General features: G+C 40.3%; 1 protein-coding gene across 1 annotated transcript in view; it reads right to left on the bottom strand.

Annotated features, from left to right (window-relative positions):
* Nucleotides 1-21: 21 nt before the first annotated feature.
* The window catches only part of zanl (zonadhesin, like), a gene marked incomplete at both ends in the record, with an annotated part of 74,819 nt that continues 48,646 nt past the window's right edge, over nucleotides 22-26,194 (bottom strand). Inside the window, 48 exons of the mRNA XM_084542016.1 lie at nucleotides 22-79; nucleotides 217-310; nucleotides 400-525; nucleotides 1,443-1,559; nucleotides 2,471-2,581; nucleotides 3,461-3,596; nucleotides 3,691-3,893; nucleotides 4,071-4,201; nucleotides 4,439-4,600; nucleotides 5,116-5,317; nucleotides 5,422-5,551; nucleotides 5,629-5,873; nucleotides 6,014-6,158; nucleotides 6,424-6,632; nucleotides 6,726-6,997; nucleotides 7,532-7,659; nucleotides 7,876-8,040; nucleotides 8,524-8,670; nucleotides 8,834-8,931; nucleotides 9,027-9,171; nucleotides 9,281-9,489; nucleotides 10,002-10,178; nucleotides 10,441-10,535; nucleotides 11,296-11,404; nucleotides 11,544-11,721; nucleotides 11,976-12,223; nucleotides 13,601-13,745; nucleotides 14,270-14,472; nucleotides 15,185-15,354; nucleotides 15,882-15,989; nucleotides 16,312-16,455; nucleotides 16,624-16,769; nucleotides 17,803-17,927; nucleotides 18,268-18,384; nucleotides 18,995-19,133; nucleotides 19,352-19,548; nucleotides 20,260-20,401; nucleotides 20,622-20,760; nucleotides 21,077-21,205; nucleotides 21,445-21,593; nucleotides 21,702-21,946; nucleotides 22,286-22,427; nucleotides 22,553-22,758; nucleotides 23,429-23,573; nucleotides 24,067-24,269; nucleotides 24,873-25,042; nucleotides 25,570-25,677; nucleotides 26,000-26,143. Coding sequence (XP_084398142.1) covers nucleotides 22-79; nucleotides 217-310; nucleotides 400-525; nucleotides 1,443-1,559; nucleotides 2,471-2,581; nucleotides 3,461-3,596; nucleotides 3,691-3,893; nucleotides 4,071-4,201; nucleotides 4,439-4,600; nucleotides 5,116-5,317; nucleotides 5,422-5,551; nucleotides 5,629-5,873; nucleotides 6,014-6,158; nucleotides 6,424-6,632; nucleotides 6,726-6,997; nucleotides 7,532-7,659; nucleotides 7,876-8,040; nucleotides 8,524-8,670; nucleotides 8,834-8,931; nucleotides 9,027-9,171; nucleotides 9,281-9,489; nucleotides 10,002-10,178; nucleotides 10,441-10,535; nucleotides 11,296-11,404; nucleotides 11,544-11,721; nucleotides 11,976-12,223; nucleotides 13,601-13,745; nucleotides 14,270-14,472; nucleotides 15,185-15,354; nucleotides 15,882-15,989; nucleotides 16,312-16,455; nucleotides 16,624-16,769; nucleotides 17,803-17,927; nucleotides 18,268-18,384; nucleotides 18,995-19,133; nucleotides 19,352-19,548; nucleotides 20,260-20,401; nucleotides 20,622-20,760; nucleotides 21,077-21,205; nucleotides 21,445-21,593; nucleotides 21,702-21,946; nucleotides 22,286-22,427; nucleotides 22,553-22,758; nucleotides 23,429-23,573; nucleotides 24,067-24,269; nucleotides 24,873-25,042; nucleotides 25,570-25,677; nucleotides 26,000-26,143 — 7,456 coding nt within the window. The remainder of the gene's footprint in view (nucleotides 80-216; nucleotides 311-399; nucleotides 526-1,442; nucleotides 1,560-2,470; nucleotides 2,582-3,460; nucleotides 3,597-3,690; nucleotides 3,894-4,070; nucleotides 4,202-4,438; nucleotides 4,601-5,115; nucleotides 5,318-5,421; nucleotides 5,552-5,628; nucleotides 5,874-6,013; nucleotides 6,159-6,423; nucleotides 6,633-6,725; nucleotides 6,998-7,531; nucleotides 7,660-7,875; nucleotides 8,041-8,523; nucleotides 8,671-8,833; nucleotides 8,932-9,026; nucleotides 9,172-9,280; nucleotides 9,490-10,001; nucleotides 10,179-10,440; nucleotides 10,536-11,295; nucleotides 11,405-11,543; nucleotides 11,722-11,975; nucleotides 12,224-13,600; nucleotides 13,746-14,269; nucleotides 14,473-15,184; nucleotides 15,355-15,881; nucleotides 15,990-16,311; nucleotides 16,456-16,623; nucleotides 16,770-17,802; nucleotides 17,928-18,267; nucleotides 18,385-18,994; nucleotides 19,134-19,351; nucleotides 19,549-20,259; nucleotides 20,402-20,621; nucleotides 20,761-21,076; nucleotides 21,206-21,444; nucleotides 21,594-21,701; nucleotides 21,947-22,285; nucleotides 22,428-22,552; nucleotides 22,759-23,428; nucleotides 23,574-24,066; nucleotides 24,270-24,872; nucleotides 25,043-25,569; nucleotides 25,678-25,999; nucleotides 26,144-26,194) is intronic.

Below are 26,194 nucleotides of genomic sequence, written 5' to 3'. Positions count from 1 at the left end.
TTAAGTGCATTTCTCTATTTGTTAGTAATACTTGCTTTTTGATTTTAGGCTGATCAGTTTCCCCTGGATCGTATGTTTCCTGTGGAGAGAAAACAAAATGAGGAGAGAGATATTTCAACATTAACATGATGAACACATTCTGCTTGTAGGCAAGATAATAACGCACACACACACATCCAATCACTGTATTGCTGCACAGAAACAATTAAGACTCACTTGGACTTGCGTTTAACAACACACACAATGGTGATAATAATGGCTATGGCAGCAACTGAGGACAAGACGGCGATCAGAATAATCCACTTGGTTTCTGTAACGATAACATGAAATAATTACAAACCGTGACTGTAAAAGATATTTTTTATCAGACAAAGATAAAAAAGACTTTGTTTGCCATACCCAGTTGTGTTTTTATCTCACAGGTTGTGCCCTCAAAGCCCCCTGGACAGTTACAGATATATGCGTTGTTGCCAAGCTCCTCACATGTCCCACCATTCAGACAGGGGTTGCTGAGGCATGGACTCTCTGCAACAAAAAACAAAACATATGTTTGATGTCATCAGTTAGAGATTGTATGTCAGGGTTAAGGTACCAAGTGAAGACACAGCACGTTGATTAACAAATATGATATCAACAAATACATTATTAAAATAGTGTTCCCCTTTCCATAGAGGACTAGAGGAAAGAGACCCAGCACATCTCGTAATTTGTTTTAGACCACTAAGAATTCCATTAAAAACATCCTAATCAACAGAGAAACACTTCCTCTTAGATCATAGATGCTCTTAACAGCATGGAGACAAAACTGTGGCACCACTTCCTCTCTTCCTAAACAGTCTCTCTTTTGAGAATTTTACAGTGGGTAGCCTCCAATAAGCAAACAGAAATGTCAGCTCTAAGAACATCTTACATCCTTTATGAGTCATATCCAGTCTTAAATAAATGCTCTAAAGGTCAAGTTTATCACATCTGCTCACTTAATCCAAAATCAGAACTTAAACCATACAGGCATATGTCAGTTCAATATTTTTTTTCTTTTCAGCAAACTACCCACTCACTGCTTGTCATTCTATTTATCATTCCCACATGAATAGTCTCACCAAAAGCTCCAAATGTTTATCTTTGACAAGGTGGGTGCCAGTTCTTGATAGTACCTCAACTGTTTCCAGCCAAGGTCTATCTAACCCCAAAATCATATGCAATATTCACAGCCACCCCAATGACATAAGAAGAATCTGTCTCGTATTATGAAGCTCAGAAGTGAGCCCTTGGATCCTTTGCATATATTATGGTGAAAAGGTATTGACATACAGATCACTGCTTTATTACCCAAACTGCTCGATTCATGTGGACCCTGTATGAGGCCCTGAATAGTAAAGCCCCCTACAAGAGTAAAAGATATTTTTATCAGACAAAGATAAAAAGGATGATGTTTGCCATACCTTCACAGTTCGCGCCCCCAAAGCCCTCTGGACATTTACAGACATATGTGTTGTTGCCAGTGTCCTCACATGTCCCACCATTCAGACAGGGGTTGCTGACGCATGGACTCTCTGGATCTAAAAACAAAACATATGTTTGATGTCATCAGTTAGAGATTGTATGTCAGGGTTAAGGTACCAAGTGAAGACACAGCAGGTTGATTAACAAATATGATATCAACAAATACATTATTAAAATAGTGTTCCCCTTTCCATAGAGGACTAGAGGAAAGAGACCCAGCACATCTCGTAATTTGTTTTAGACCACTAAGAATTCCATTAAAAACATCCTAATCAACAGAGAAACACTTCCTCTTAGATCATAGATGCTCTTAACAGCATGGAGACAAAACTGTGGCACCACTTCCTCTCTTCCTAAACAGTCTCTCTTTTGAGAATTTTACAGTGGGTAGCCTCCAATAAGAAAACAGAAATGTCAGCTCTAAGAACATCTTACATCCTTTATGAGTCATATCCAGTCTTAAATAAATGCTCTAAAGGTCAAGTTTATCACATCTGCTCACTTAATCCAAAATCAGAACTTAAACCATACAGGCATATGTCAGTTCAATATTTTTTTTCTTTTCAGCAAACTACCCACTCACTGCTTGTCATTCTATTTATCATTCCCACATGAATATTCTCACCAAAAGCTCCAAATGTTTATCTTTGACAAGGTGGGTGCCAGTTCTTGATAGTACCTCAACTGTTTCCAGCCAAGGTCTATCTAACCCCCAAATCATATGCAATATTCACAGCCACTCCAATGACATAAGAAGAATCTGTCTCGTATTATGAAGCTCAGAAGTGAGCCCTTGGATCCTTTGCATATATTAAGGTGAAAAGGTATTGACATACAGATCACTGCTTTATTACCCAAACTGCTCGATTCATGTGGACCCTGTATGAGGCCCTGAATAGTAAAGCCCCCTACAAGAGTAAAAGATATTTTTATCAGACAAAGATAAAAAGGATGATGTTTGCCATACCTTCACAGTTTGCGCCTCCAAAGCCCTCTGGACATTTACAGACATGTGTGTTGTTGCCAGTCTCCTCACATGTCCCACCATTCAGACAGGGGTAGCTAAGGCATGGACTCTCTGGAGCAAAAAACAAAACATATGTTTGATGTCATCAGTTAGAGATTGTATGTCAGGGTTAAGGTACCAAGTGAAGACACAGCAGGTTGATTAACAAATATGATATCAACAAATACATTATTAAAATAGTGTTCCCCTTTCCATAGAGGACCAGAGGAGAGAGACCCAGCACATCACTCCTTTTTTACCCAAACTCGATTCATGTGGACCCTGTATGAGGCCTTGAATAGTAAAGTCCCCTACCAGAGAGGGACAAGATGTTTGTGGACGCTAACTAATCACTCAAGGCTCAAACTGCCATCCTCACAAACACTACAAGTTCCGGTGTCTGGAAGCTGCTTGCTTCTGGGTCCCCTCCGTCTCCCCTCCTTCTGCTTCCTCATCATTGTGGAGAGGATCACTCTTCATTGTCAGTGTTGTCCCCTGATTTAGCCAGACATTCCCTGGGAGTTGAGTGGCACAACATCTGACCTCTACTGTGACCAAGACTCACATGCAAGCACTGGAATGCTATTGCTGAGAGTATATGAGCAATGCTTCACAGCACCCCTGCAGGCCATCATGTTGGGGAAGCTGTTTCATTGCTGTAAGATGGCCACTCTCCGGGCCAGCTTTAAGACAGGAGCTGAGTTAGGCCTCTGGACAGTTGCTACATGACTTGGGAATGAACCTTTTGTTGTGAACATTGTAATTGGTAAGCTGGTGTTTTATGATTTATGCCTATGTCTGTAGTAAGTTAGCAAGAAACTAAATTGACCGTGTCTGGCGGTTCATACATGAGGTTCATACAATACTTTTATTTTGTTCCCAAAAGTGATGGGGGCCCCACAACATGGCTGTGAATTACTGACACAAATACACACAGAAAGACACACAAACCTCTGTGGCAGTCACGTTTGAAGTTGTAAATGGTGCAGACATATCCATCTTGGCAGGTTTTGGGTTGGCAAACAGCGCCAGTGCTCGTGCATTCACAGGATTGCGAACAGTCATCAGTCACAAACTTCTCGTTCAGCTGTAGGAAGGAGAGTGAGAAGCAGGAGAATTCTAATGAGATCATATCTTCACATACTGACACACAGTCACTGTTGTAACTTAAGGCCGCTTACAGGGTAGTATCTGTTGAGGAAGGTGCAGCCACACTGTGAGTATGGCACACAGATTCCCTCACTCATCACAAAGCCCGCAGCACACTGACACCCTTCCACACAGGAAGTGGTGTCACAATCAGAGGGTGCTGCCAGATCACCACAGGAGGCGGGGCAAGGTGTCATACAAGAGGAATAAGTGCTGTTGGCATCACAGGGAAGGGCTAGGACAAAGAGAGAAAGACATCAGAATCCCGTCTGATTGCACTGGTTTAGTCAATACTCCTAAAAGCACACATCACACCAAACAAATCTGCAAATTCATTCCACTGTTGCTTTTCCAATCCAGTGTATATGTGGATTGGACTACTTTAACTTGCTGTGTGTGTTTAGCATCTTACCACAATCCAGTTGGTGCCTCCAGAGTCCTAGTTTGACTCCAGCCTCTTGGCATGCTGTGGCATACACCTCAAAACTGGCACAGCGTAATTCCAAACTGCCACTCTCAGCACACAAGTCAAACAAACAGTCACTGGAGAAACAAACACAGACACACATACCAAGAGTAAACAAAGGCTGCCAACTCACACAAACAATCCAAAGCATTAATGTTGCCTAAAGAATGACCATGTGTATCTGTTTGCCCAAGGACATTTTGGCATGTGGAGGGGTTGGGATCAAACAGACAAACCTTCAATCCGTAGGCAACCTGCTCTACCACCAGAACTACAGCTGCCACAATTACAATCACACAGGAAAACAGACTCACTCTTGATAAGTTTGGGGTGGCAGTGTTGCATGGCAGGCAGCAAATGGGCCTTTGGGGTCAGACAACGCTCCACATTGAGACACGCTGTTGTAGTCATTGAGCTCAGATTGAGAGCAGTCTGATGTCCCAAATCCTGGATCTGGATCAGTCTCCTCCCTAATTCTGGAGACACAAAGGAAACAGAGCATTGTTATCATTATTGTCATGTTATCTCTGTGTCTACTGAGGTTTATAAATTAAAGGATGGACTATGAAAGTAAGAGTTTTTAGTAGTGGTAACTGACAACAACCGAGTCTGTTAGTCCAATAGATTTTCATTACTGAATGTTTCAGCTTGTTAGGACTCTGGCAAAATTATGCATCTGCACTGGAAGTGTAATTTCCTTTTGTCTTATTTCATCTTAATAATCACTGAAACATCTGAACTTCATTTTCTTTGATAATAGATTGATTGCTCATTGCAATAAATGTCAAATAAATAATGTAAATTCCATTATTTCAAGTTGAGATGTTGACCAAAACCACAATTTACAGAGTTTTCTATCTTAGAAAACTGGATCTGGAGAATTAAGATTTTTTGGCATTTTGCTTTAAATAACTAATTTCCGTCCAATATTGATATCTACAAAACTGTGTTAAAAAATTACAAAAGACAGTCAACTTGATTGAGGACATACTTGCGGGTATGGACCGTGACAGGAAGGTCAGAGGTCTTCAGTCCTTCAGCCTGTCGGTCACTGACCCTCCAGCTTTCTCCAAACGTGTTTAGGTCCCTGACCACCTCCCCATCTGGTTTCATGTACTCATTTCTGGTGATCCCATCATAGTTCCCACACAGTCCTCTGACAGAATTTCTATAGGTGCTGGGGAGTATGACCTCTGATACACAAACAGACACACAGTGGAGGGAAATTAACATATTCCTCAAAAAAAAAAAAAGCCTGGGCTCTGTTTTCAAGTACACATTTTTCCTCTTCTCTTACCTCCGCGACTTTTGCTATCAAAACGTACAGTCAGTCCAAAGTCGGTGGTGAGCTTGAGCTCCTTGGAGTTCATTGTGATAGTCAAGCCAGCAACCGGACTGAGAGGAGGTGCAACACGCTCCCCATTCACCTAGAGAAGATATAATATGCTGTTTTTAGAACCAAACAAGAAAATAAATGGTACTCTGACAAAGACACACTACTGACCAGGATAGTCTTCTTCTGTCCAAAGCGAACATTGACATTGTAAACATCAATGTACATCTGATCCAGGAATGATATCTTCCTGTTACCCCCACGTCTGAGATTCTTTCCCCTCACCACAAAAGGTGACAGGGAGGTCAAGTTGTGGCTCTGAGCCAGGACATATGTGTAAGGACCCTGGAAGTGATGGGAGAAACCATCGAATGTTCTGTAGTGAGGATCCCCAGAGATGGTGCACTTATCGAACTCTACAGAGGATGATAATATAAATGAAATTATTAACATGCGTAATATTTAAAACAACATGTAAATGATTGTTATTCTGCTTTTCTATGTGTTTTTATGTCATACATAACAAATGTGCGTCACAGTTTAGTGATGGACTCACTGGTCGGTTTGCAGGAGAGGTCTCCATATTTGTCCGGGGAGCACACAGAGCTGGAACTACAGATGTGGCCCTTACATACGATTTTGCCACCAGGGTTACAGGTACATGACTCAGCACACTTTCCTTTTAGCCATGAGTCTCCCACCTATTCACGCATAAACAGCAACATTATTAGCTAATTATAGCATAGACACAGCTCACTGACTGTTCAACACAGTATTGAAGTCACTTGCGGTGACAACCTTCAGTTAGTCGTGCTAATACAGGCCTAATCAACTTTGTTCCTACTATGACTTGTGTTCTAAAAACGTTAATCAGCAACTTTAATACCAATGGCCTGCATGTTTTTGATTTACGAATTTAGGATGATCCATTATACCACATTCTGTGAAAGACATTGTTGCACTTACGTCATGGTACTCGCTGTCTGAGTCCAGGCAGCCACATTTGTCCAGAGAAACACACTTGCCATCACTGAGGACATAGCCGGCGTCGCACTGGCAGCCCTCCACACAGGCAGTAGGAGGGAGGTGGCAAAAGATGGGGAAGAGGTCAGAGCATGTGGGGGGGCAAGGGGCAGTGCAGTCTGAATAGTGGCTGTGAGGAGGGCAGGGCAGGGCTGCATCATGGAAATCAAGAAAATTAAGTAAGAAAATAGGAAAACTAGATATCTGACTTTATTTAAATTATTAATTTGAGTACTATAACTTACGGCAGAATGTGTTGTTTCTCCAGCTAATGGTTACTCCAGCGCTCTGACAGGCCTGAGCGTACGCCTCCACATTGTTGCACAGTGTTGCCTGCATGCCGTCATACTCGCACATATCGTAGATGCAGTTACCCAGAAAAGCCTCAGGAACCACCAGAGAGTGGCAAGGCTTGAAGATGTCAGATAATATAACCTCTGCACACTGAGCCTCATACAGCTGTTCTTCTTCTGTGGTGCAGTTTGGGTGAACGTCTGGACGAGTGTCTGGCTGACAGCTACAGAGGAGAATATTTGGATAATTGATCATGACTTAGTCAGGTTTCCGAATATTGCAGTTTCTCTTTGTGACTTAGCTCACATATAAACTGAGCTAATCACATTAATTAATAAACTAGTCTGAAGTAGACATTCAGATAGGTGGTGTTCCCCTTAGGTGCATACTAGACACTGGGAGTAATCGAAGCACTCTGACAGAGCTTTTTCTAGAATGGATATCAATGCATAAGGGGCACAAACAGGGGCTGCTGGTTTGTAAGAAGCTCCATCTGATCACTGCTCTTCTGTGATTACTTTGCTTTATTGAAGCTTTATTTTTTTGCAGGTGCAGTACATCATCAATTAGATCAAAAAACTCAAACCAACTGTAAATGTTTACATTACACAGAATGGTATGGTATCTACACTGGCTAGATGATGTATTTGGTGCTTCCAAGAGTTCTTAACTCAATGTACAGTCAGATGAATGTGAAACAGGTTTGTGATACAGTGAATGCCTCATACAACATGTGAAGTGATTGGTACCCACTGACCCAGGGTCACTGTCTCCATCTGATTTCCAGCTGTTGCCAAGTTCAATCACATCCTTGGCTGGTTTCTTGTTAGGCATCAGGTTGTCATCTGAGGAGTTGTGGTTGTAGTTCCCACACATGCCACACAACTGAGGAGGAGAAGGGTGGCACAAAGTAATTACAGTGTCTCATATGCTGAAGAAACTTGAAAAGGTTACATCTTGTAGCTTTTCAGATTCAGTAAATAAACAAATACAATTAGAATGATACAAATATTAAAACATTTTGGTATATACTATCAGAATGACACAAATGTGATGGGGGGCAATGAGTTAAAGCAACAGAATGACCAGATATCTTTGTACCTTGTTGAAGTATTCTCCAGGAACAGTGATCTCCAGGTGATGGACTCCATCAAATCTTACCAGCAGACCAAAATCTGTGTACAGCACAATGTACGCCCCACTGGTTAGAACTTTGGCTCCGACCAAGTCAATGGAAACTGGGGTTCGCACACGTCGTCCATTCAGCTAAGACAGGGAAAGTACAGTGCTTAGTACTTCTGCACAATTCAAAATGTTGTACATTCCTGCATAAAAGTTTTTTTTTCAGGAGTGACTGATGAACAAGGCAAGACGCATAATAGTATGAGAGGTCACAGAGGAACCACAGTAACTTGCAGTTTACTCGTCAGTGAAACATAGGGTTGGTAATGTCCTCGTTTGGGCCTGTTCTGATCCATCAGGGGCGGCTTGCCATCATTAATGGACCAATGAATTCTGAATTATACCAGTCAATTCTTAAAAACGTCAGGATTGGGTTGTCTTTGTCTACTTTCAGGACTGTGTGAAAATCTGCTTATGAGTCATTCTATGCAGAAATACAGAAAATTCTGAAGGGAGCTAAAACTTTCAAGTGGTACTGTATATTAGTCTTTAATGATTATTTTATACTGTATCCCTCACCGTTTTCTACAATTATAACTAAATATCTACAGAAAGAATCTTCCATACCAGAACTCTGCGGCCCTTCTGCAGTTCTATCACAGTGTCATGAGGCAAGTAGATTGTCACAGAGCGAATATAGGAGGCTTCTGGTTGACCACGTTCTTCATTTTTACCCACTATCTTGAAGGGAGTTACGCTGGTGGTATTACACACCTGAAGGATTTAGATATAGAAATTTAAACAACACAATTTTACATTTTGATTTTTATAGTTTCAGAATGATTTACAACAGACAAGCTGTACAGCAGAAAACACAGGCATACAACATGACTAATGAGGTGCATGTGAGTGAAAAGCAGTCAAATTCAACTCATACCTCCACCAGAGTATATGTACAGGTGCCCATAAACGTGTGCATCACACTGTCAAACGTGAAGTAGTGAGGATCTCCAGCTACATGACACACTCCTTTACCTGTGGTAGGAAATTAGGCTCAGTGAAAAAATATATTTTATGTGAGCAAATGAAGTGCAATGAATCTTTGATCATCAAGTCTGTGTTCATTTTACCAGTAGAGTGACAATCCAGTACTCCTTCTACCACTCCACACTCCTGTGCAGGGCTGCACTGCCAAGGCTCGCAGGTGATATTTCCTTGGCTGCTACACTTACAGCGCTCTGAACAGTCAGTCTGTGTGAACCAAGCGTCTCCAACCTACACATGCACAAAAACAAGTTTAACACATCTCAACATTAATGTATTTTATTGTAAAAAATAAGACAAATAGGAATTCTGCCTGAGCCCACAAAGCAAGCTCACTCACCGGCCTATATTGCCCATCTTCATCAGTGCAGCCACACTCGTTGAACGGGACACATTTGTCTCCACTGAGGATGAGGCCCTTGTTACAGAAGCAACCCTCCACACAGGGAAGGTTGCAGGAGCCACCGGGTCCTGCAGGGTCTTGACAGCTGGGCTGGGGGCAAGCAGGGCCACAGGGAGAATAATGACTGCCCTGGGGGCAATTTAGAGCTGCAGGGAGGAGGAAAACATTTAGAAAAGGCGTATGCTCAAGATAATTTGTAAAATGCACAACAGTTGTCAGGATCATGTGTTTCTTTTGCTTTTTTCTTTAATTTAGTGGCATTAGTTGCAGAGCAAGCATGTTTGTAGCAGTAGACATGGGAGTGAATTGATCAAGAGCATTTTGATAAATATTATTTTCATCCTTTTTAAGTTGCAGTATATAACTTTAAATTGTGCTAATACTCTAATAGTAAGACACTTCCAAGTCCACCTGTCTAAATGTTCTAAATGATCTGAATCACCACACATCTACAAAGTAGAAGAGGAAAATGATTTTCCACTAGGAAGTGTTTAGTCATAACTGTATACACTCTTAAATTCAATGTGATAGTTGTGGTTTGTCGGGATAATACCAAATCATCAGCTGTAGTAACAAACTAGGTAGTAATAATCGCAAGAGATCCTGTTTGTTTTCTACCAGCACACACACACACACACACACCCACACACACACTTACGACAAAATGAATCGTTTCTCCATGCAATGGAGACTCCTGCAGCAGCACATGTGTCAGCATAGCTCTCTATGGCCTGGCACAGAGCCACAGTCTGCCCACCCGTCGCACACATGTCGTATAGACAGTTTTCAAAGAATGGCTCCGGGGGCACAACAGAGTGGCAGGGTTTGAAGACGCCTGTGATTAAAATCAAAGACAGAAGTGTAGTAGAGATCAATGCCTGGTGAACTCATTATACAGCATGGCATCAAGCTGCTCTACAATAATTCTCAACATTAACAACAGTGTTGAAGAGGCTACTTCACTAAACACCATATATTCAAACTTCACATCAAACCAATAACAATACTGCATTATCACAAATTATATTGCTAAGTGTGTTATACATTACTGTATCAGAGCCTGTTCATTCTGTATGTACAATATGTGTGTGTCATACCATTGGGATCAGATATCATGCCACAGTTGGTGGGCTTCTTGGCCTCCTCCTCCACATTTTTATCACAGTCATCCTGTCCTCCACCATTAGAACAGCTGGGGAGAATGTAGAGAATTCATCAGAATGGAGCAAAGTTTTTTGTACATACAGGTGACTGGCAGTCTGCACACAAAACACATTCTATTTCACAATTTTTAGGTATGATTACTGTAAGATTTAGTGCAGATATTGAGAGCTTGGAGGATACATCATTTGTGGTGATGGGGAACAATTGTGATAGTAATGCTATTTTTAATTAATTATGTTTTAACTTTAGAAACAAATTCCAGTCAATGTATTGGTAGAGTTTCATTACTAGAATTAGAATTAGCTACATGGCAATAAAAAGACACGAATGATATAATAACACTCACGGCCTCCCTGGCTCTATCTCTTTCCTATTAAGGCTACAGCGTAACTGAGTGGGTGCTGGGAGGACATCCCATGTACTGAGCATTAATCCTTGTCATTAACTAATATCTCTGCCCAGTATAACCTACAGTTATCAACTCTTTTACTTTTTTCCCATACCATGAGAGTGATTACGGCTGTTCAGCTCTTGCTTCTCAATAACAGAGAGCATTAGCATGTGATGCACATGTCTGTACAAGAACAGACACGACTTCTCAGAGTCCCCAACCCTGCTCCATCTCTCTATGTGCTCTAGAGGATTTGAGACTATGGGTTCTGTAGAGCGTCTTAAAACAATTTGGATTGTATTTAATGCCATATAAATACAACTGAATTGAGAATTAAATAACATGCTTGTGTGAAAAATAAAAATGTGGCTGTACGCTGCTCTGTAAGGTTACTCACTCAGGTCTTGGGTCAGGAACCTCCCAGCTGTCTCCCAACTCATTGCTATTTGCAGCTGGTGTATTGTCTGGTTTCAAGTTGTCATCTTTGGGGTTTCCATTAAAATTTCCTGTGAGGACAATAAACATAAAGACTAAACATAAAGGTGACTGCACAGCAGTTTATTTGACCTAATACTTTGGGTTTGGAGCAATCCAAGCAGGTCAGTTATGTTCTGAACTGGAGCAAAAGTGTACAATTGGTCATACCACACATTCCACAGAGGAGGCCATTGTAGGAGGTTGGCAAAGTGACGTCAACACGGTGGTTACCATCAAATCGCACCCTCAGTCCAAAGGATGTCTCTAGGACAACAAACTTTCCGCTCAAGTAGATTTTAACTCCACTGATAGAGGTGACAGGTGGAACAACCACTACCCCATTGACCTGAAAAGACATGTACTTAAATTAGTGCTTACCAAGGTTACATTTCCATGGTGACATCTTTAAATCTGTTTTTCTTGAAAAGTCTAAAATGCACAGGTATACAATTAAGTACTATGTCTTTATAAATTGGTAAATATTCCCTTTTAATTTCATTATCTATGTTTCTGCATTAAATACTACAAGTACCTGCTCTTTGGTCTTCCAAAGAAATGTATAAGTGACTGTACAATAACCATCACTGTCAGATTACATACCTGTACGGTGCGTCCCTTGCCGAGAATGACAGTCACATTGTTAACATTGATCACCACAGCCCTGACGTAGGAAACCTTCTTATTATTTCCTCTGTTCTCATTCTGGGTCTCGACAGTGAAATACGGCAAGCCAGAGGACTCGTTGCAGGGTTTGGTCACAGTGTAGGAACAGGCGCCCATATAATGGTGGGTGTGTTTATCAAATGTGGTGTAGTGAGGATCACCAGATACTGAGCAAATCCCATTTCCTGAATAAGAAACATAAGAAGTACAACTGTGGTTTTAAACTACAATTTTATACTTTTCACACTGCATTTTATACTTGTTAACATGTACCATGCACCATGTGTAATGGAGCAAACAATATGTAATCACACATATGTGCATTAGTATTTAAGAAGCCCCTGACTATGCACAAAGAATTTACACTATGAATATATGAATTGTACACTGCATATTTGCAACCATATACTGTAATAAAAAGTTATAAAAAGGCCTTGATGGAAAGCAAATGAGTGCATGTGCCAGTGGGAGGAGAGACAAAAAGCTCTATCACCTCTACCCTTTTTTTCTTGTCTGATTGTATGAAAGTCTGCAGTTTACTTGATAAACTAAAACAAAAATCAGCATTTCTACAGAAATACATTCTGGTTTAACTGAAACAATGCAGTGATTGGAGTATTTCAGATGTGTGTCTGAAGGTGTCTCATTGTCACATAAAAGAGCATGTCATACTGGCGTATGGTAGGGCTTTATGGGTGTGTATGAGAGCTTTTTTGAAGAACAGAACTGAAAACCTTTTCTCATACATACAAAGTCCTGAATGACCAAGCTCCCGCATATCTTGAGACCTCATAGCACCATATTAGAGAGAGACACCCTCTCTACTTCTATGATTAGGTTAAACTTCCCTTCATGTAATATTCAGTATGGCCTTGACTATTCAGATTTTTCACCATTTTAATTGTATTACTGGAAAATGCCTTTGTAATAAAAGGGGTCTTCAAGCTGCTGTTGTGTTAAGATTAAAGAGCACAATTAACATACATCTACAAATGTTTACATTCAACAAATTAGCAGAGGGGTTTGCAGGCTTTTTCTGATAGCTTTCTGCAACAAAATAAATTCATGACAAGTCCTGCTTACTCACTGATCAGCAATATGAAAGACAGCTCCTGACTGCAACTTAGCACAATAAAAAAAACACTTCTTTAACAATAGTTGTATATATACAACAAAGTTTCTGACGCAGGCATAGAGATCTCATCCGATTGGCTACTTTGAACGACAGGAAGCCACCTTCAGCGTCAATCAAAACAGTTTGGTTTTTAACCCTTTCTATGCTGTTTAACAGGCAATTGTTTCAATTAGAGTCTTTTTCCGCCCACACTGGTGGTCTTGCTCTCTACTTGTTTTTCAGCCTGGGAAAAACATAAACAGATAAAACAAAAATGGTGACACGCCCAAGTTGTTGTAAAAATGCTCGCTTTTTCTCAATAATATTGTTGCAGAAAATAGTTCATTGTTCATGTTCATTGTTTATTGTATAATAGTATTAATTCATTCAAAACATGCCAGATAATTAGTGTATTATTTGTGTTTGTATGTTTGTGTAATTAACATACCCACAGGGTGGCATTCATATTCTCCATTCTGTAGCTGGCAGCTCTCAGTAGTTGGATTACAGCTAGTGTTGTGACACTGGATTAAACCTCCACTACGACACACACACTTCTGCTGACAACCCTCCAAGTACCAGTCTTCATCCATCTGACAAGTATACACATAATACAAGTTATGATACAACGATTTTAAAATCATTAATTTCTTCTTTCATGAATGTACTTTGGTTCATTATTCTCTTGAAATGTCCATGTCCTGTTAATATTCAATTTGAAGTTCCATGCAAGCTGAAAGAATGATTTTCCCATTTTTTGATAAAATAAATAATAATTTTTTGATTTATATATTTATCAGCCATGATGTTAAAAACATCACCGCAGACATGAATCAATGGCTGAAATGCTCGCTCAAACTTGGACTGTAATGTGAAGTTTGATGGGACAGGATGGAGGATAAGTAGGCACTAGCTTTAGGTAATGTCATTCTGTTCAACAGATGTTTGTCAGTTTTTTTATTCACTCTCCTCATCTTGGTCATGTTGTGTAATATCTCCAAAAATGTCCATAAATGGAGAACAGCTTTATTTTAGATTCAGACCTAAACCTGGCAAAGAGAGCACGAGCTGTGGTTCCAGTGATTTGAAAATTATTCAAGAGGCTGTTCTCACTTACAGGGTGATAGGCTCCAGTGGTGTCCACACAGCCACAGTCTTTCAGTGGCACACATTTGTCATTGCTGAGGATAAAGCCTGGGTTACACTCACAACCTTCCACACAGACGTCCTCACAGCCAGGCAGTCCAGCCACACCCCGACATGTCTCGGGACATGGACTCCCACACAGGGAGTAGGAGCTGTTGGGAGGACAGGTCAGGGCTGCATGGATGAACAGAAGGAAGACAGATGGGGAGAGGGGCAATGGTGGACAAAAGTGGAAAAAGATTAAGGGATGAATTCATTAAAGAGAGGTGTTAGGAAGAATCAAAGAAAGCTTAGTAGAAGATCGATACAAGATTACGTAGTTTGTGGGTGGGATGATGGTGAATGTTGCAGTTATTTCTGGTACAACACCACTTGCGTAACAGTAAAAGTAAAAGTAACAGTCAAAGTAAAAGTCATTTTGTCTAATGTAGCCTGGATTGCGGGTTTAGTTCCAAATAAGCTTGGTGCAATGCTGGGAGGAGGAGGAGGCCTTGCCAAACGTTACTTCATGATCAATGTTGTTTTCAAGCAAATTTTTCTTCCTTGAATTTTTATCAAATATTTCGACATTATAAAATGCACACCTTCACTTGCACTTAAAAGGAATACATTTTGAATGACTAAAACAAGTGTATTATAGTCAAGAGTAATCCACACTTTAAATCAAATCAGCTTCATCTGTGATGTATATACACATACAAGGACTATTGGCAGTGATGCAAGGCACCTGGGGGAGCAGTTTGGAAATTTTAGGTTGTTGCTCAAGGTACCTCAACTGTGGATATAAAGGGGATCAAACCAGTGACCTCATGGTAACAAAGCTGCTACAACTAGTCCTCCCACAATGACAACAAATGAACCTGTCTGGATGAAGGAATGGACTTACGACAGAACTCTGGAGTTCTCCACTCGTGGACTGTGGCTCCAGCATTTTGGCATGCAGTAGTGTAGGCCTGGAGTTGGTCACACAGTAGGTGCTGCTGGCCATTGAACTGACACATGTCATACACACAGCTTTGGAAGAACGGAGTGGGATCTACCACAGCCAAACACTCTCTGGAAAAGAGAAGAGATTGACCATTATACTGAAAAGCATAGAGAGAACAATCAATGTAAAACTTCTACATCTGCTAGGAAAAATGAAAACTAAGGATGCTTTTAAAAAATCAGAGGAAACGTTTACCAACTGACTCTCGCTCTATTGAACTCTCAGTCTATGTCAAATACATGTTTCTTCCTTCATGACCACATCCCTTAACCTTGATTTCATATTCATTAGTGAGGCCTGGTCAAAACCTGGGGGACAGCCTGAGTGGATTTCTACCAACCCATTTATAACTGTCAGACTGCATCATGTTAAATGGGATTTGGTCGGGGCATCTAAATTAAGTTTATGATACATGTTGGTTGTATTGTATTCCATTTAATGTGGGTCATTCTAACTGCTTCTACTGCTCTGTGGGAAATGTCTTACATTTAAATATAGACAAAAACAACGCAGAAACATTAGGGTCCAGGTGCCCAAACAATAAGACGCTGAGTAAGTCAGTAATTAGAGGGAGAAAGCAGTTCTCTGCTCTCACCTCATGGGTCCACTGAGATCTGTAATTTTGCCACATTTGTCTGGTTTAACCACCTCAACCTCAAGGGCGGGATCACAGTCCGTGTCAGGCGTTGTACCTGGGGTACACCTGATCAGCACAAACATAAAACAAGTTTGCATTTAATTTCTTATATGAGCAGTCAATTCATTTTAATTCATCATCAAAAATTAGAATGTCAGCAAGATTTAGATATGTAGTAGATACGATAGGTAATTGAAGACATAACTGTAAGGCATGCATTTGTGTCACCATACATACCTTGAATGGTTTATGTACAGTATAACAGGTAACAGTAAATCAGCCAGAAAAACCATCAAGGGTGCATCTTAGTCACAATTATCAAAGGATGTTTCAAGTACACCTGTACATTTTCACATTACAGAACAAAGATCAATATGTATCAACTCACGAGTCATCCTCATCCTCTTCTGTCTGCCAGCTGTTCCCAAAGTCATTGACCTGTTCTGTCAGATTTCCATCTGGTTTAGTGAAATCATTTCCTGGTTTCCCATCATAGTCACCACAGAGACCACACATCTGGTCGCTGTAGGAGCTGTAGGACAATGCAGGATTAACAGATCAGCATGTCTTAGGAAGATGGATTGTAGTTCATTTGAATTAAAAACACAACTCAATGTTTCAAAAAAAAAAAGAATGATAGAGAGATAGATAGAGAGGAAGAAAAAATGTAAGAAAACGCTGAACAAACTTCGATACTTACCTAGGAACGGTAATCTGAGCATAATGGTTTCCATCCCAACGCACCTGCAGGCCAAAGGTTGTGTGCAGGGTGACGAACTGACCAACAAGACTTAGAGAAATAAGGGGAGATGGGGAGTGAGGAAGGGCCACTCGCAATCCGTTCACCTGGCAGAGAGATGTGTGACATAAAGGCCAAGTTAAACAGAAGCTGCAGTAGTAATGTTGAAAATCAGCTGTACTTTTACGTAGCTACAGGTAGGCTTCATCTAGTCAGATAGATAGAGATAGATAGATAGTCAGTGTTCATTATGTGACACAAACTACATAATAACAGTCTCTTGTCAGCCTTCCAGGCTTATGCTGACACACTGAAACTTTAGATCAAACTAATGAGCACAGGGAAAAACGAGAAGAAAGTGTTGTGGAATGATTTCAGAGATAATGGAATTAAACAGTAATAAATATCAATGAACAAGGATAAGATCAAATATTCAAAGGAGAAAAGAACATGGGACAGGGTTTCATTTTACGAAACCAAGAGATTAAATCAGATTAGGGATGGCACTGATATATGCACTTTTTCTTTTTGTCCAGTTATTTTCTTGTCATATTCTGTAAGATGTAATGTAATTTATACAGTAATAATTTGTTAAATATTGAGCCAAACTAAACATTTTAAAGGAAGAATATGTTCAAATAAACATATTTCTTGGCAAAAGTTTAAAAATTAGGGCTACTTTAACAAATTACTATGTTGTTGGCCAGGTAGAATACAGAAAGATGGAGACTGTATTACATTTTTCAAATACATACGTACTTTACAGAAAAGAATATTTACAATTATATATACAGTAGCTACAGTATTGAAGGTCTTTGCACCCTTGAGAAGTTCTGCTTTAAAATGACTCAAAACATCAGTGCATTTCACACAAGTCCTGAAAGATGATGAAGAAAACCTATTTACACAAATGAAAATAAAATATAGTAATTTGTTTGCCAAAAATTTACACTAAACCCCTGGTTCCTCCCATTACACAGTTTTGTAGCATAGTAACTCTTAAACTAACTACTGTGCTCTGTGAACGCTGCACAGCAGCATAACTTCCAGTTTCTGTAAGAACAACTGATTATCTTTTACAGTGTACATTTATAGACAAGGAATACATTGTGTACCAGAGTAAATGTTACCCATACTGACCAGTGTTTTCCTGCTCTTCAACATCGTCACTGTGATCCCATCCACTGTGACATAGAGTTTTCTTAGGTAGGACACACCTGACACTCCTCTCTCCTCATTCTTCCCCTCTACAGAGAACCAAGGACCTGCACAGGGAGCACCATTCAAAGTCCTTAATATTGTGCACATATATTAAAAATGAACGTTGGCTGGTATTGGTAGAATACAACATTTATTTAAATATTGTTCATCTTAAAACATTCTACATATCTTGAGCTCTACTGAGTTGTCCCACTGCTAAAGGTGTGGACAAATGCAGATTTTGGTGACAGACACCGTGAACCCAAAGAAATGTATGGTACGACCTGTAAACTGGTATCAGGTTGAGCAATAGACTGACTCACGTGAATGAAGCTAAATATAGGTTAAGCAAAATCAATACAGGTGCAATGAAGATGACATAGAAATAAATAAACCTGTTCATACCTGTGTTATTCCTGCAGGTTCTGGCCAGTGTGTAGGTACAAGTTCCCATGAAGGTATAGTACTTGTTGTCAAAAGTGTTGTAGTGAGGATCTCCTGAGACTACGCAGTCTTCAGAGCCTGAGAAACAGGAACAAGCAGCTTGAACAACACAACAACATGCGACTACTACACAGCTGGTCTCTCAGAAAGACAATTACTTTATAACAGTGCAGTTCTCTGCTGCTTTTGACTTTCACTGATACTTGATCAGTTTGGGATCTAGTGAATTTGGAGTCCAGCTCAACACCTCGTGCTGTTCTTCATGTTTTTTGTGTCTGTGTCAGGCTGCATCCTGCTGGGGATGGCTGCTGCCATCAAGGAGTGTCATTGCTATGGGGTGGGGGTGCCTGGTCTGGTCGAGGTGATACAAGTAACACCCACACAAATGCAATGTCTGAACATTTACTAGCAGATCATTCTATTGTCACAAGATGGTCAATGTTATTTACTTCTCCTGTCAGTGGTTTTAATGTTGTGGCTGATCAGTGTATTTCATGAAGAAAAAAATGAAATGGTGTCACCATATGTTAAAGTGATTATTATTTTGATTGTGCATTCATTTATTTTGAATCAGACAATACAACATATTTGACAAATGTGTACTAATGAGAGGTATGCTGCTATGTGTGTAGAATTCATATCCAGTTCAGTTGCCACTCAACTTGTACTGCCTTTGATGTAAACCTACCAGTGGGATAGCAGCCCAGGTCTCCTTCCAGGAGTTTACACTCGTGCAGTGGGGGGCAGTCAGAGGCCACACACGTGACAGAGGGAGCATCACACCTACATTTCAGCTTACAGTCCTCCACATAAAACTCCTCTCCAGGCTGAGACACACAAAGCACAACTGTCAGTTCAGTTAAGTGGCATGCTGGGCACAGTGTTTTCCCTGTGCAAATTTACATTACAAGGATTTCAAAACGCCCTGCAAAATGTGTAGAGGACACACAAGCACAGTTTTCCCTTATCCATATCTAACGTCTAAAGTAAGAGAGTGTGCAAGTTGGATCATTTCCAGCTGGCTGTTAGACCCATTTGACTGTACCTCATAATATTGCCCGTTTGTGTGTTTGCAGCCACAAGAAGTGTTCTTGATGCAGTTGCCAGCGCTTAGGACATAGTTAGGGTCACACACACAGGCCTCAGAGCAGGGTCCACCACAGGATGGAGGTTTTCCAGAACACGTCTCTTGACAGGGGTTTGCACAGGACTCATAGTGGCTGTTGGGGGGGCATTTTAGGGCTAGAGGGAGGACAAGAGGTTAAAATTAGTGAAATGGCTCAGATAGAAGCACGTACCTTACCTTATCTTACCATTTAGGAGTCTTCCTAACATTAAAGGTTGCTTGGCACATAATTCAAGTGGAGATGCTTAGGGAATTAACGAATATATTAGATAGATGGATTAGTTACATTCAAGAAAGTAAGATGCTGTGGTTCCATTGAACTCTGCAGTTATCCACTCCTACCTGAATGCATAAACCTATTTAATCCAGTATCCTATCCAACAATGCCTCCTTGAAGAAGCACTGCTTGATGGTGAGGAGAACAAAAATACTCTCATTCTTTAATCCCTGATGGCTGTTCTTGCTGGCAGATGTTTCACAAAAACAGCAAGTTTAAGAAATGAGGGGTTATGGTCTACATACATGCTAGAAGGTTTTTCAGTTTGAAACTGTTACAAAAAGGTTTGAGTTTGTATTAACAGCACAAGTCATTAATCATTATTACAGGCTGTGTACTAAACTAAATATGACAGACTATTGTTATAGTTATGAGGGAATACGGTGTATTACACATGGACACCTCTGCACAACTCTGTGTGCTGCACCACTGGACTTTGTCATGCCAAAAGACATGATCTTGAGAGCCACCTCTTTTTCTGCTTCTGTCTTTTCCACCCCACTGTTCTCGTGGTATTATTTCTCCATTCATTCATTCACCCAACACTCACGGCAGAAGGTTTCATTCCTCCATGATCCAACGTTGACCCCACGGTCCTGGCATTCATTGACATAGGCTTCAATGGCTTCACACAGGACGGGCTTGGCTCCATCCATCTCACATAAGTCAAAGATGCAGTCCTTGAAGTATCTCTGCAGACGTACAGTTAATTTGTTGAGTTAATATGCATCCTCTCCCTCTTTTTGCCCTCTTTTATGTTACTCATTCCTCTTATCTTATCTCCAAACCACCTATTGAGGTTCTTTACCCATATCTAACTTGTCTAGCTACAAGGAAATTTTTACAAAATTTTATCCAGGAGCATATTTTGTGTGAGTGTGTGTGTGTTTGCGTGAATGTGCATATATGTACATTGGGGTTGACTTTGCGGTGGCACACAGCAAAAGGACCATTTTTATCCAGAAGGATGCCACAGTATCCAGAGCTCTCATACAGTTCCTTGTCATCTTCATCACACTGAGGGTTGGTGGTGTTGGGTTTCTTATTACACCTGTCAAGACAAACATTCATTCAAAGAAGTTTTGTGTTACTAAGTTAGTGCCCCTGGTAACTATCCTTATTTAAAATATTGTTTAAAATACATATAGGTAAATAACAATATGTATAAACATTGAACGAAGAATTGTGTTTCTTTGTTTTCTGGGAATTTGTCTTCTGCAATTTACCCATCTATGACAACATTCTTCTTGCCTATATTCACAATGAGTTTAAATTTGAAACATAAATAGTGATAAAAATCTTTGAATGTATGTTGTTTTTTTCCAAAAGGTTTCTTCATTCTTGTACAGTATACATGCAATACTCACTCTGGATCAGTGTTCCAGCTGTGCCCAAACTCATTAACATTGCTAGTCAAGGTTCCATCTGGTTTACGGAAGTCATCTTTAGCGTTTCCATCATAGTCTCCACACAGTCCACACAGTATGTTCTGATAGCTGCACATTACAAGAAAATGAGAAACAGTTTTGCAGAAGTGAGAACAACACCAGAGCCTGAGCTACATTTTACTATTCTCTGCCACACCACCATGTCCAAGAGTGTGCGACTTGCTGTTATTCTTACAAAGCACTATTTCTCAGTGTAGTATTTTGACAAAACCTTCACCAAAAAGGAGTTTCTATGGGGTGAGGGTGAGGACAATTGAGGTGACAGGTTGTATTTGGTCTTGACTTACTCTTTGATTACTTTGATATCCATGAAGTGCTTTCCATCATAGCGAACTGTTACACCAAATTCCATGGACACAGTGTAATGCTTTCCTGACTTGAACAAAGATACACCAGGAACCGGAGTCAGCGGTAGGTTGACGTTGGTCCCATTCACCTGTACAGTGCAAATAACATGAGTGATGAGTGATTACTGAGGACATAGACTGTATAGTGTTCTTGCCAATTATATGAGTGTGTTGCAGTTCCTCCCCTTATTTCTTACCTGCACAGTGCCACCTTTGAGAATGGAGATCTTCACCATGCTCACATATACATGTACTGCTTTCACATAAGAGACCCTGGGTTTGTTATACCGATTTTCATTGTCGACATGGACTTCAAAATATGGAAGACTTGTTTCATTGCAGGGTTTAGACATCAAATAGCTGCAGTTGCCCATGAAGTTGTAGCGTCGTTTGTCAAAGGAGGTGTAGTGAGGATCACCAGTTGCTACACACGTAGATGAACCTAAGGGCACATGAAACAAGAAACTGTATATTAGCTGTTATTTGGTACAAATGTTTGTCTAGTCTCAGAACCAATTGCCCTACCCCTAACCCACTTCAAGAATAATCCGAAGGACGAAAAATTCAATGAATACTAAGATACAAAGATAAAAGAAAAACACAAAAACAAAACTATTTGAGGTACGTACCAATTTTATGTCAAACTAACTGGTGAGAATTTTCACTTATCTGAGAACAATTTCAAAATCTTACAGTACCATCTTTGTCCAAACTAGATTGTTCTGAGCTGCTAGTATAAGTACTTTTACAAATTCTTTGACAAGTGATCAAACATTATTACCTTTGGGATAACATGCTGCAACACCATCTACCTCTTGACACTCTTCAGTGGGGTCACAGGACTTATCGACACATTCAAATGTGTAGTTGCCTTCACAGCGACACAGCTTAGTGCAGCCGTCTCCAGATACAATCTCTCCAGGCTGTAGGAAAGTTGAACAAATGAGCAACAGTGTGCACAATATATCATTCAAGCTATTTATTTCTTATTGTCTTCTTCTTAATATCTGTGTGCTAAACAGGCATTTCTGCATGCGGTAATACTAACCTCATAGTAGTTATTCTGGTCATCCAGACAGCCACATTGCTCCAGAGGCACACACTTTCGTCCCTTGAAAACAAACCCAGGTTTGCAGAAGCAGCCACTAATACAGGAGCCAGAACAGTTTGTGTGGGGTTCCATACAAGTCGGGATACAGGCTGGACCACAGTCTATATAAACTGCATTGGCAGGACATGGTCCTGTAGAGATAATTCAGAAAAGTATGGAAGAGTAAATAGCAGACAAAATTAAAGAATGAATGATCCATGAATGAATGATAATAAGGTCATACTTGGTGGCTTAGGTGTTGTTCCAGGTGTTGTTTGTGTAGGTGTAGATGCTCCAGGAGTTGTTGGTTTAGATGTACCTGGTCAAGGAGTATGTAAAGCATGCCAATGTGCATTAGTATTTAGGAGGCCTCTAACTATACACAAAGAATTTACACTATGAATTGTATATACTGCATATATGCAAGTATATACTGTTATAAAAAGTAAGAAAAATTAATACAAAGGCCTTGCTGGAAAGCAAATAAGTGCAAGTGCCAGAGGGAGGACGAACAAAAAGCTCTATCACCTCTACCTTCTTTTTTCTAGTCTGGTTATATTAAAGTAGGCAGTTTCCATGGAAACAGGACCTTGTTAAACTAAAACAAAAATCAGTATTTCTACAAAAATACCTACTGGTTTAACTGAAACAATGCAATGATTGGAGTATTTCAGATGTGTGTCTGAAAGTGTCTCTGTCACATAAAAGAGCATGTCATACTGATGTATGGTAGGCTTTTATTCTCGTTATCTGTGTACGAGAGCTTTTTGGGATGTTCAAATTATTCTCTGTTAGTGTATTATTTGTGTTTGTATGTTTGTGTAATTTACATACCCACAGGGTGGCATTCATATTCTCCATTCTGTAGCTGGCAGCTCTCAGTAGTTGGATTACAGCTGGTGTTGTGACACTGGATTAAACCTCCACTACGACACACACACTTCTGCTGACAACCCTCCAAGTACCAGTCTTCATCCATCTGACAAGCATACACACAATACAAGTTATATACAATACAATACAACTATCCAGCAAGTACTGCAGGAATAACAGAAAACAGCAGAAATAACCTTTATAGGCATTTTACAAATCTGTCCTGCAGCCTATGGCTTGCTGATTTCTTCATCCATGTGTACCCTGTTCTGATTTTATCAGCCATGATGTTAAAAACATCATTGTAGACATGAATCAATGGCTGAAATGCTCGCTCAAACTTAGACTGTAGTGTGAAGTTTGATGGGACAGGATGGAGGATAAGTAGGCACTAGCTTTAGGTAATGTCATTCTGTTCAACAGATGTTTGTCAGTTTTTTTATTCACTCTCCTCATCTTGGTCATGTTGTGTAATATCTCCAAAAATGTCCATAAATGCAGAACAGCTTTATTTTAGATTCAGACCTAAACCTGGCAAAGAGAGCACGAGCTGTAGTTTCAGTGATTTGAAAATGATTCAGGAGGCTGTTCTCACTTACAGGGTGATAGGCTCCAGTGGTGTCCACACAGCCACAGTCTTTCAGTGGCACACATTTGTCATTGCTGAGGATAAAGCCTGAGTCACACTCACAACCTTCCACACAGACGTCCTCACAGCCAGGCAGTCCAGCCACACCCCGACATGTCTCGGGACATGGACTCCCACACAGGGAGTAGGAGCTGTTGGGAGGACAGGTCAGGGCTGCATGGATGAACAGAGGGAAGACAGATAGGGAGAGGGGCAATGGTGGACAAAAGTGGAAAAAGATTAAGGGATGAATTCATTAAAGAGAGGTGTTAAGAAGAAGTATCAGTCAAAGTAAAAGTCATTTTGTCTAATGTAGCCTGGATTGCGGGTTAAGATCCAAATAAGCTTGGTTCAATGCTGGGAGGAGGAGGAGGCCTTGCCAAAGTTTACTTTATGATCAATGTCATTTTCAAGCAAATTTTTCTTCCTTGAATTTTTATCAAATATTTCGACATTATAAAATGCACACCTTCACTTGCACTTAAAAGGAATACATTTTGAATGCCTAAAACAAGTATATTATAGTCAAGAGTAATCCACACTTTAAATCAAATCAGCTTTATCTGTGTTGTATATACACATACAAGGACTATTGGCAGTGATGCAAGGCACCTGAGGGAGCAGTTTGGAAATTTTAGGTTGTTGCTCAAGGTACCTCAACTGTGGATATAAAGGGGATCAAACCAGTGACGTCATGGTAACAAAGCTGCTTTTCTAACAACTAGTCCTCCCACAAAGACAACAAATGAGCCTGTCAGGATGAAGGAATGGACTTACGACAGAACTCTGGAGTTCTCCACTCGTGGACTGTGGCTCCAGCATTTTGGCATGCAGTAGTGTAGGCCTGGAGTTGGTCACACAGTACGTGCTGCTGGCCATTGAACTGACACATGTCATACACACAGCTTTGGAAGAACGGAGTGGGATCTACCACAGCCAAACACTCTCTGGAAAAGAGAAGAGATTGACCATTATACTGAAAAGCATAGAGAGAACAATCAATGTAAAACTTCTACATCTGCTAGGAAAAATGAAAACTAAGGATGCTTTTAAAAAATCAGAGGAAACGTTTACCAACTGACTCTCGCTCTATTGAACTCTCAGTCTATGTCAAATACATGTTTCTTCCTTCATGACCACATCCCTTAACCTTGATTTCATATTCATTAGTGAGGCCTGGTCAAAACCTGGGGGACAGCCTGAGGGGATTTCTACCAACCCATTTATAACTGTCAGACTGCATCATGTTAAATGGGATTTGGTCGGGGCATCTAAATTAAGTTTATGATACATGTTGGTTGTATTGTATTCCATTTAATGTGGGTCATTCTAACTGCTTCTACTGCTCTGTGGGAAATGTCTTACATTTAAATATAGACAAAAACAACGCAGAAACATTAGGGTCCAGGTGTCCAAACAATAAGACGCTGAGTAAGTCAGTAATTAGGGGGAGAAAACAGTTCTCTGCTCTCACCTCATGGGTCCACTGAGATCTGTAATTTTGCCACATTTGTCTGGTTTAACCACCTCAACCTCAAGGGCGGGATCACAGTCCGTGTCAGGCGTTGTACCTGGGGTACACCTGATCAGCACAAACATAAAACAAGTTTGCATTTAATTTCTTATATGAGCAGTCAATTCATTTTAATTCATCATCAAAAATTAGAATGTCAGCAAGATTTAGATATGTAGTAGATACGATAGGTAATTGAAGACATAACTGTAAGGCATGCATTTGTGTCTCCATACATACCTTGAATGGTTTATGTACAGTATAACAGGTAACAGTAAATCAGCCAGAAAAACCATCAAGGGTGCATCTTAGTCACAATTATCAAAGGATGTTTCAAGTACACCTGTACATTTTCACATTACAGAACAAAGATCAATATGTATCAACTCACGAGTCATCCTCATCCTCTTCTGTCTGCCAGCTGTTCCCAAAGTCATTGACCTGTTCTGTCAGATTTCCATCTGGTTTAGTGAAATCATTTCCTGGTTTCCCATCATAGTCACCACAGAGACCACACATCTGGTCGCTGTAGGAGCTGTAGGACAATGCAGGATTAACAGATCAGCATGTCTTAGGAAGATGGATT

Source organism: Chelon labrosus, assembly GCF_963514085.1.
Source record: "Chelon labrosus genome assembly, chromosome: 1".
Classification (NCBI taxonomy): domain Eukaryota; kingdom Metazoa; phylum Chordata; class Actinopteri; order Mugiliformes; family Mugilidae; genus Chelon; species Chelon labrosus.
Note: the sequence above shows the minus strand (reverse complement) of the source record. Positions and strands in the feature narration are given on the sequence as shown.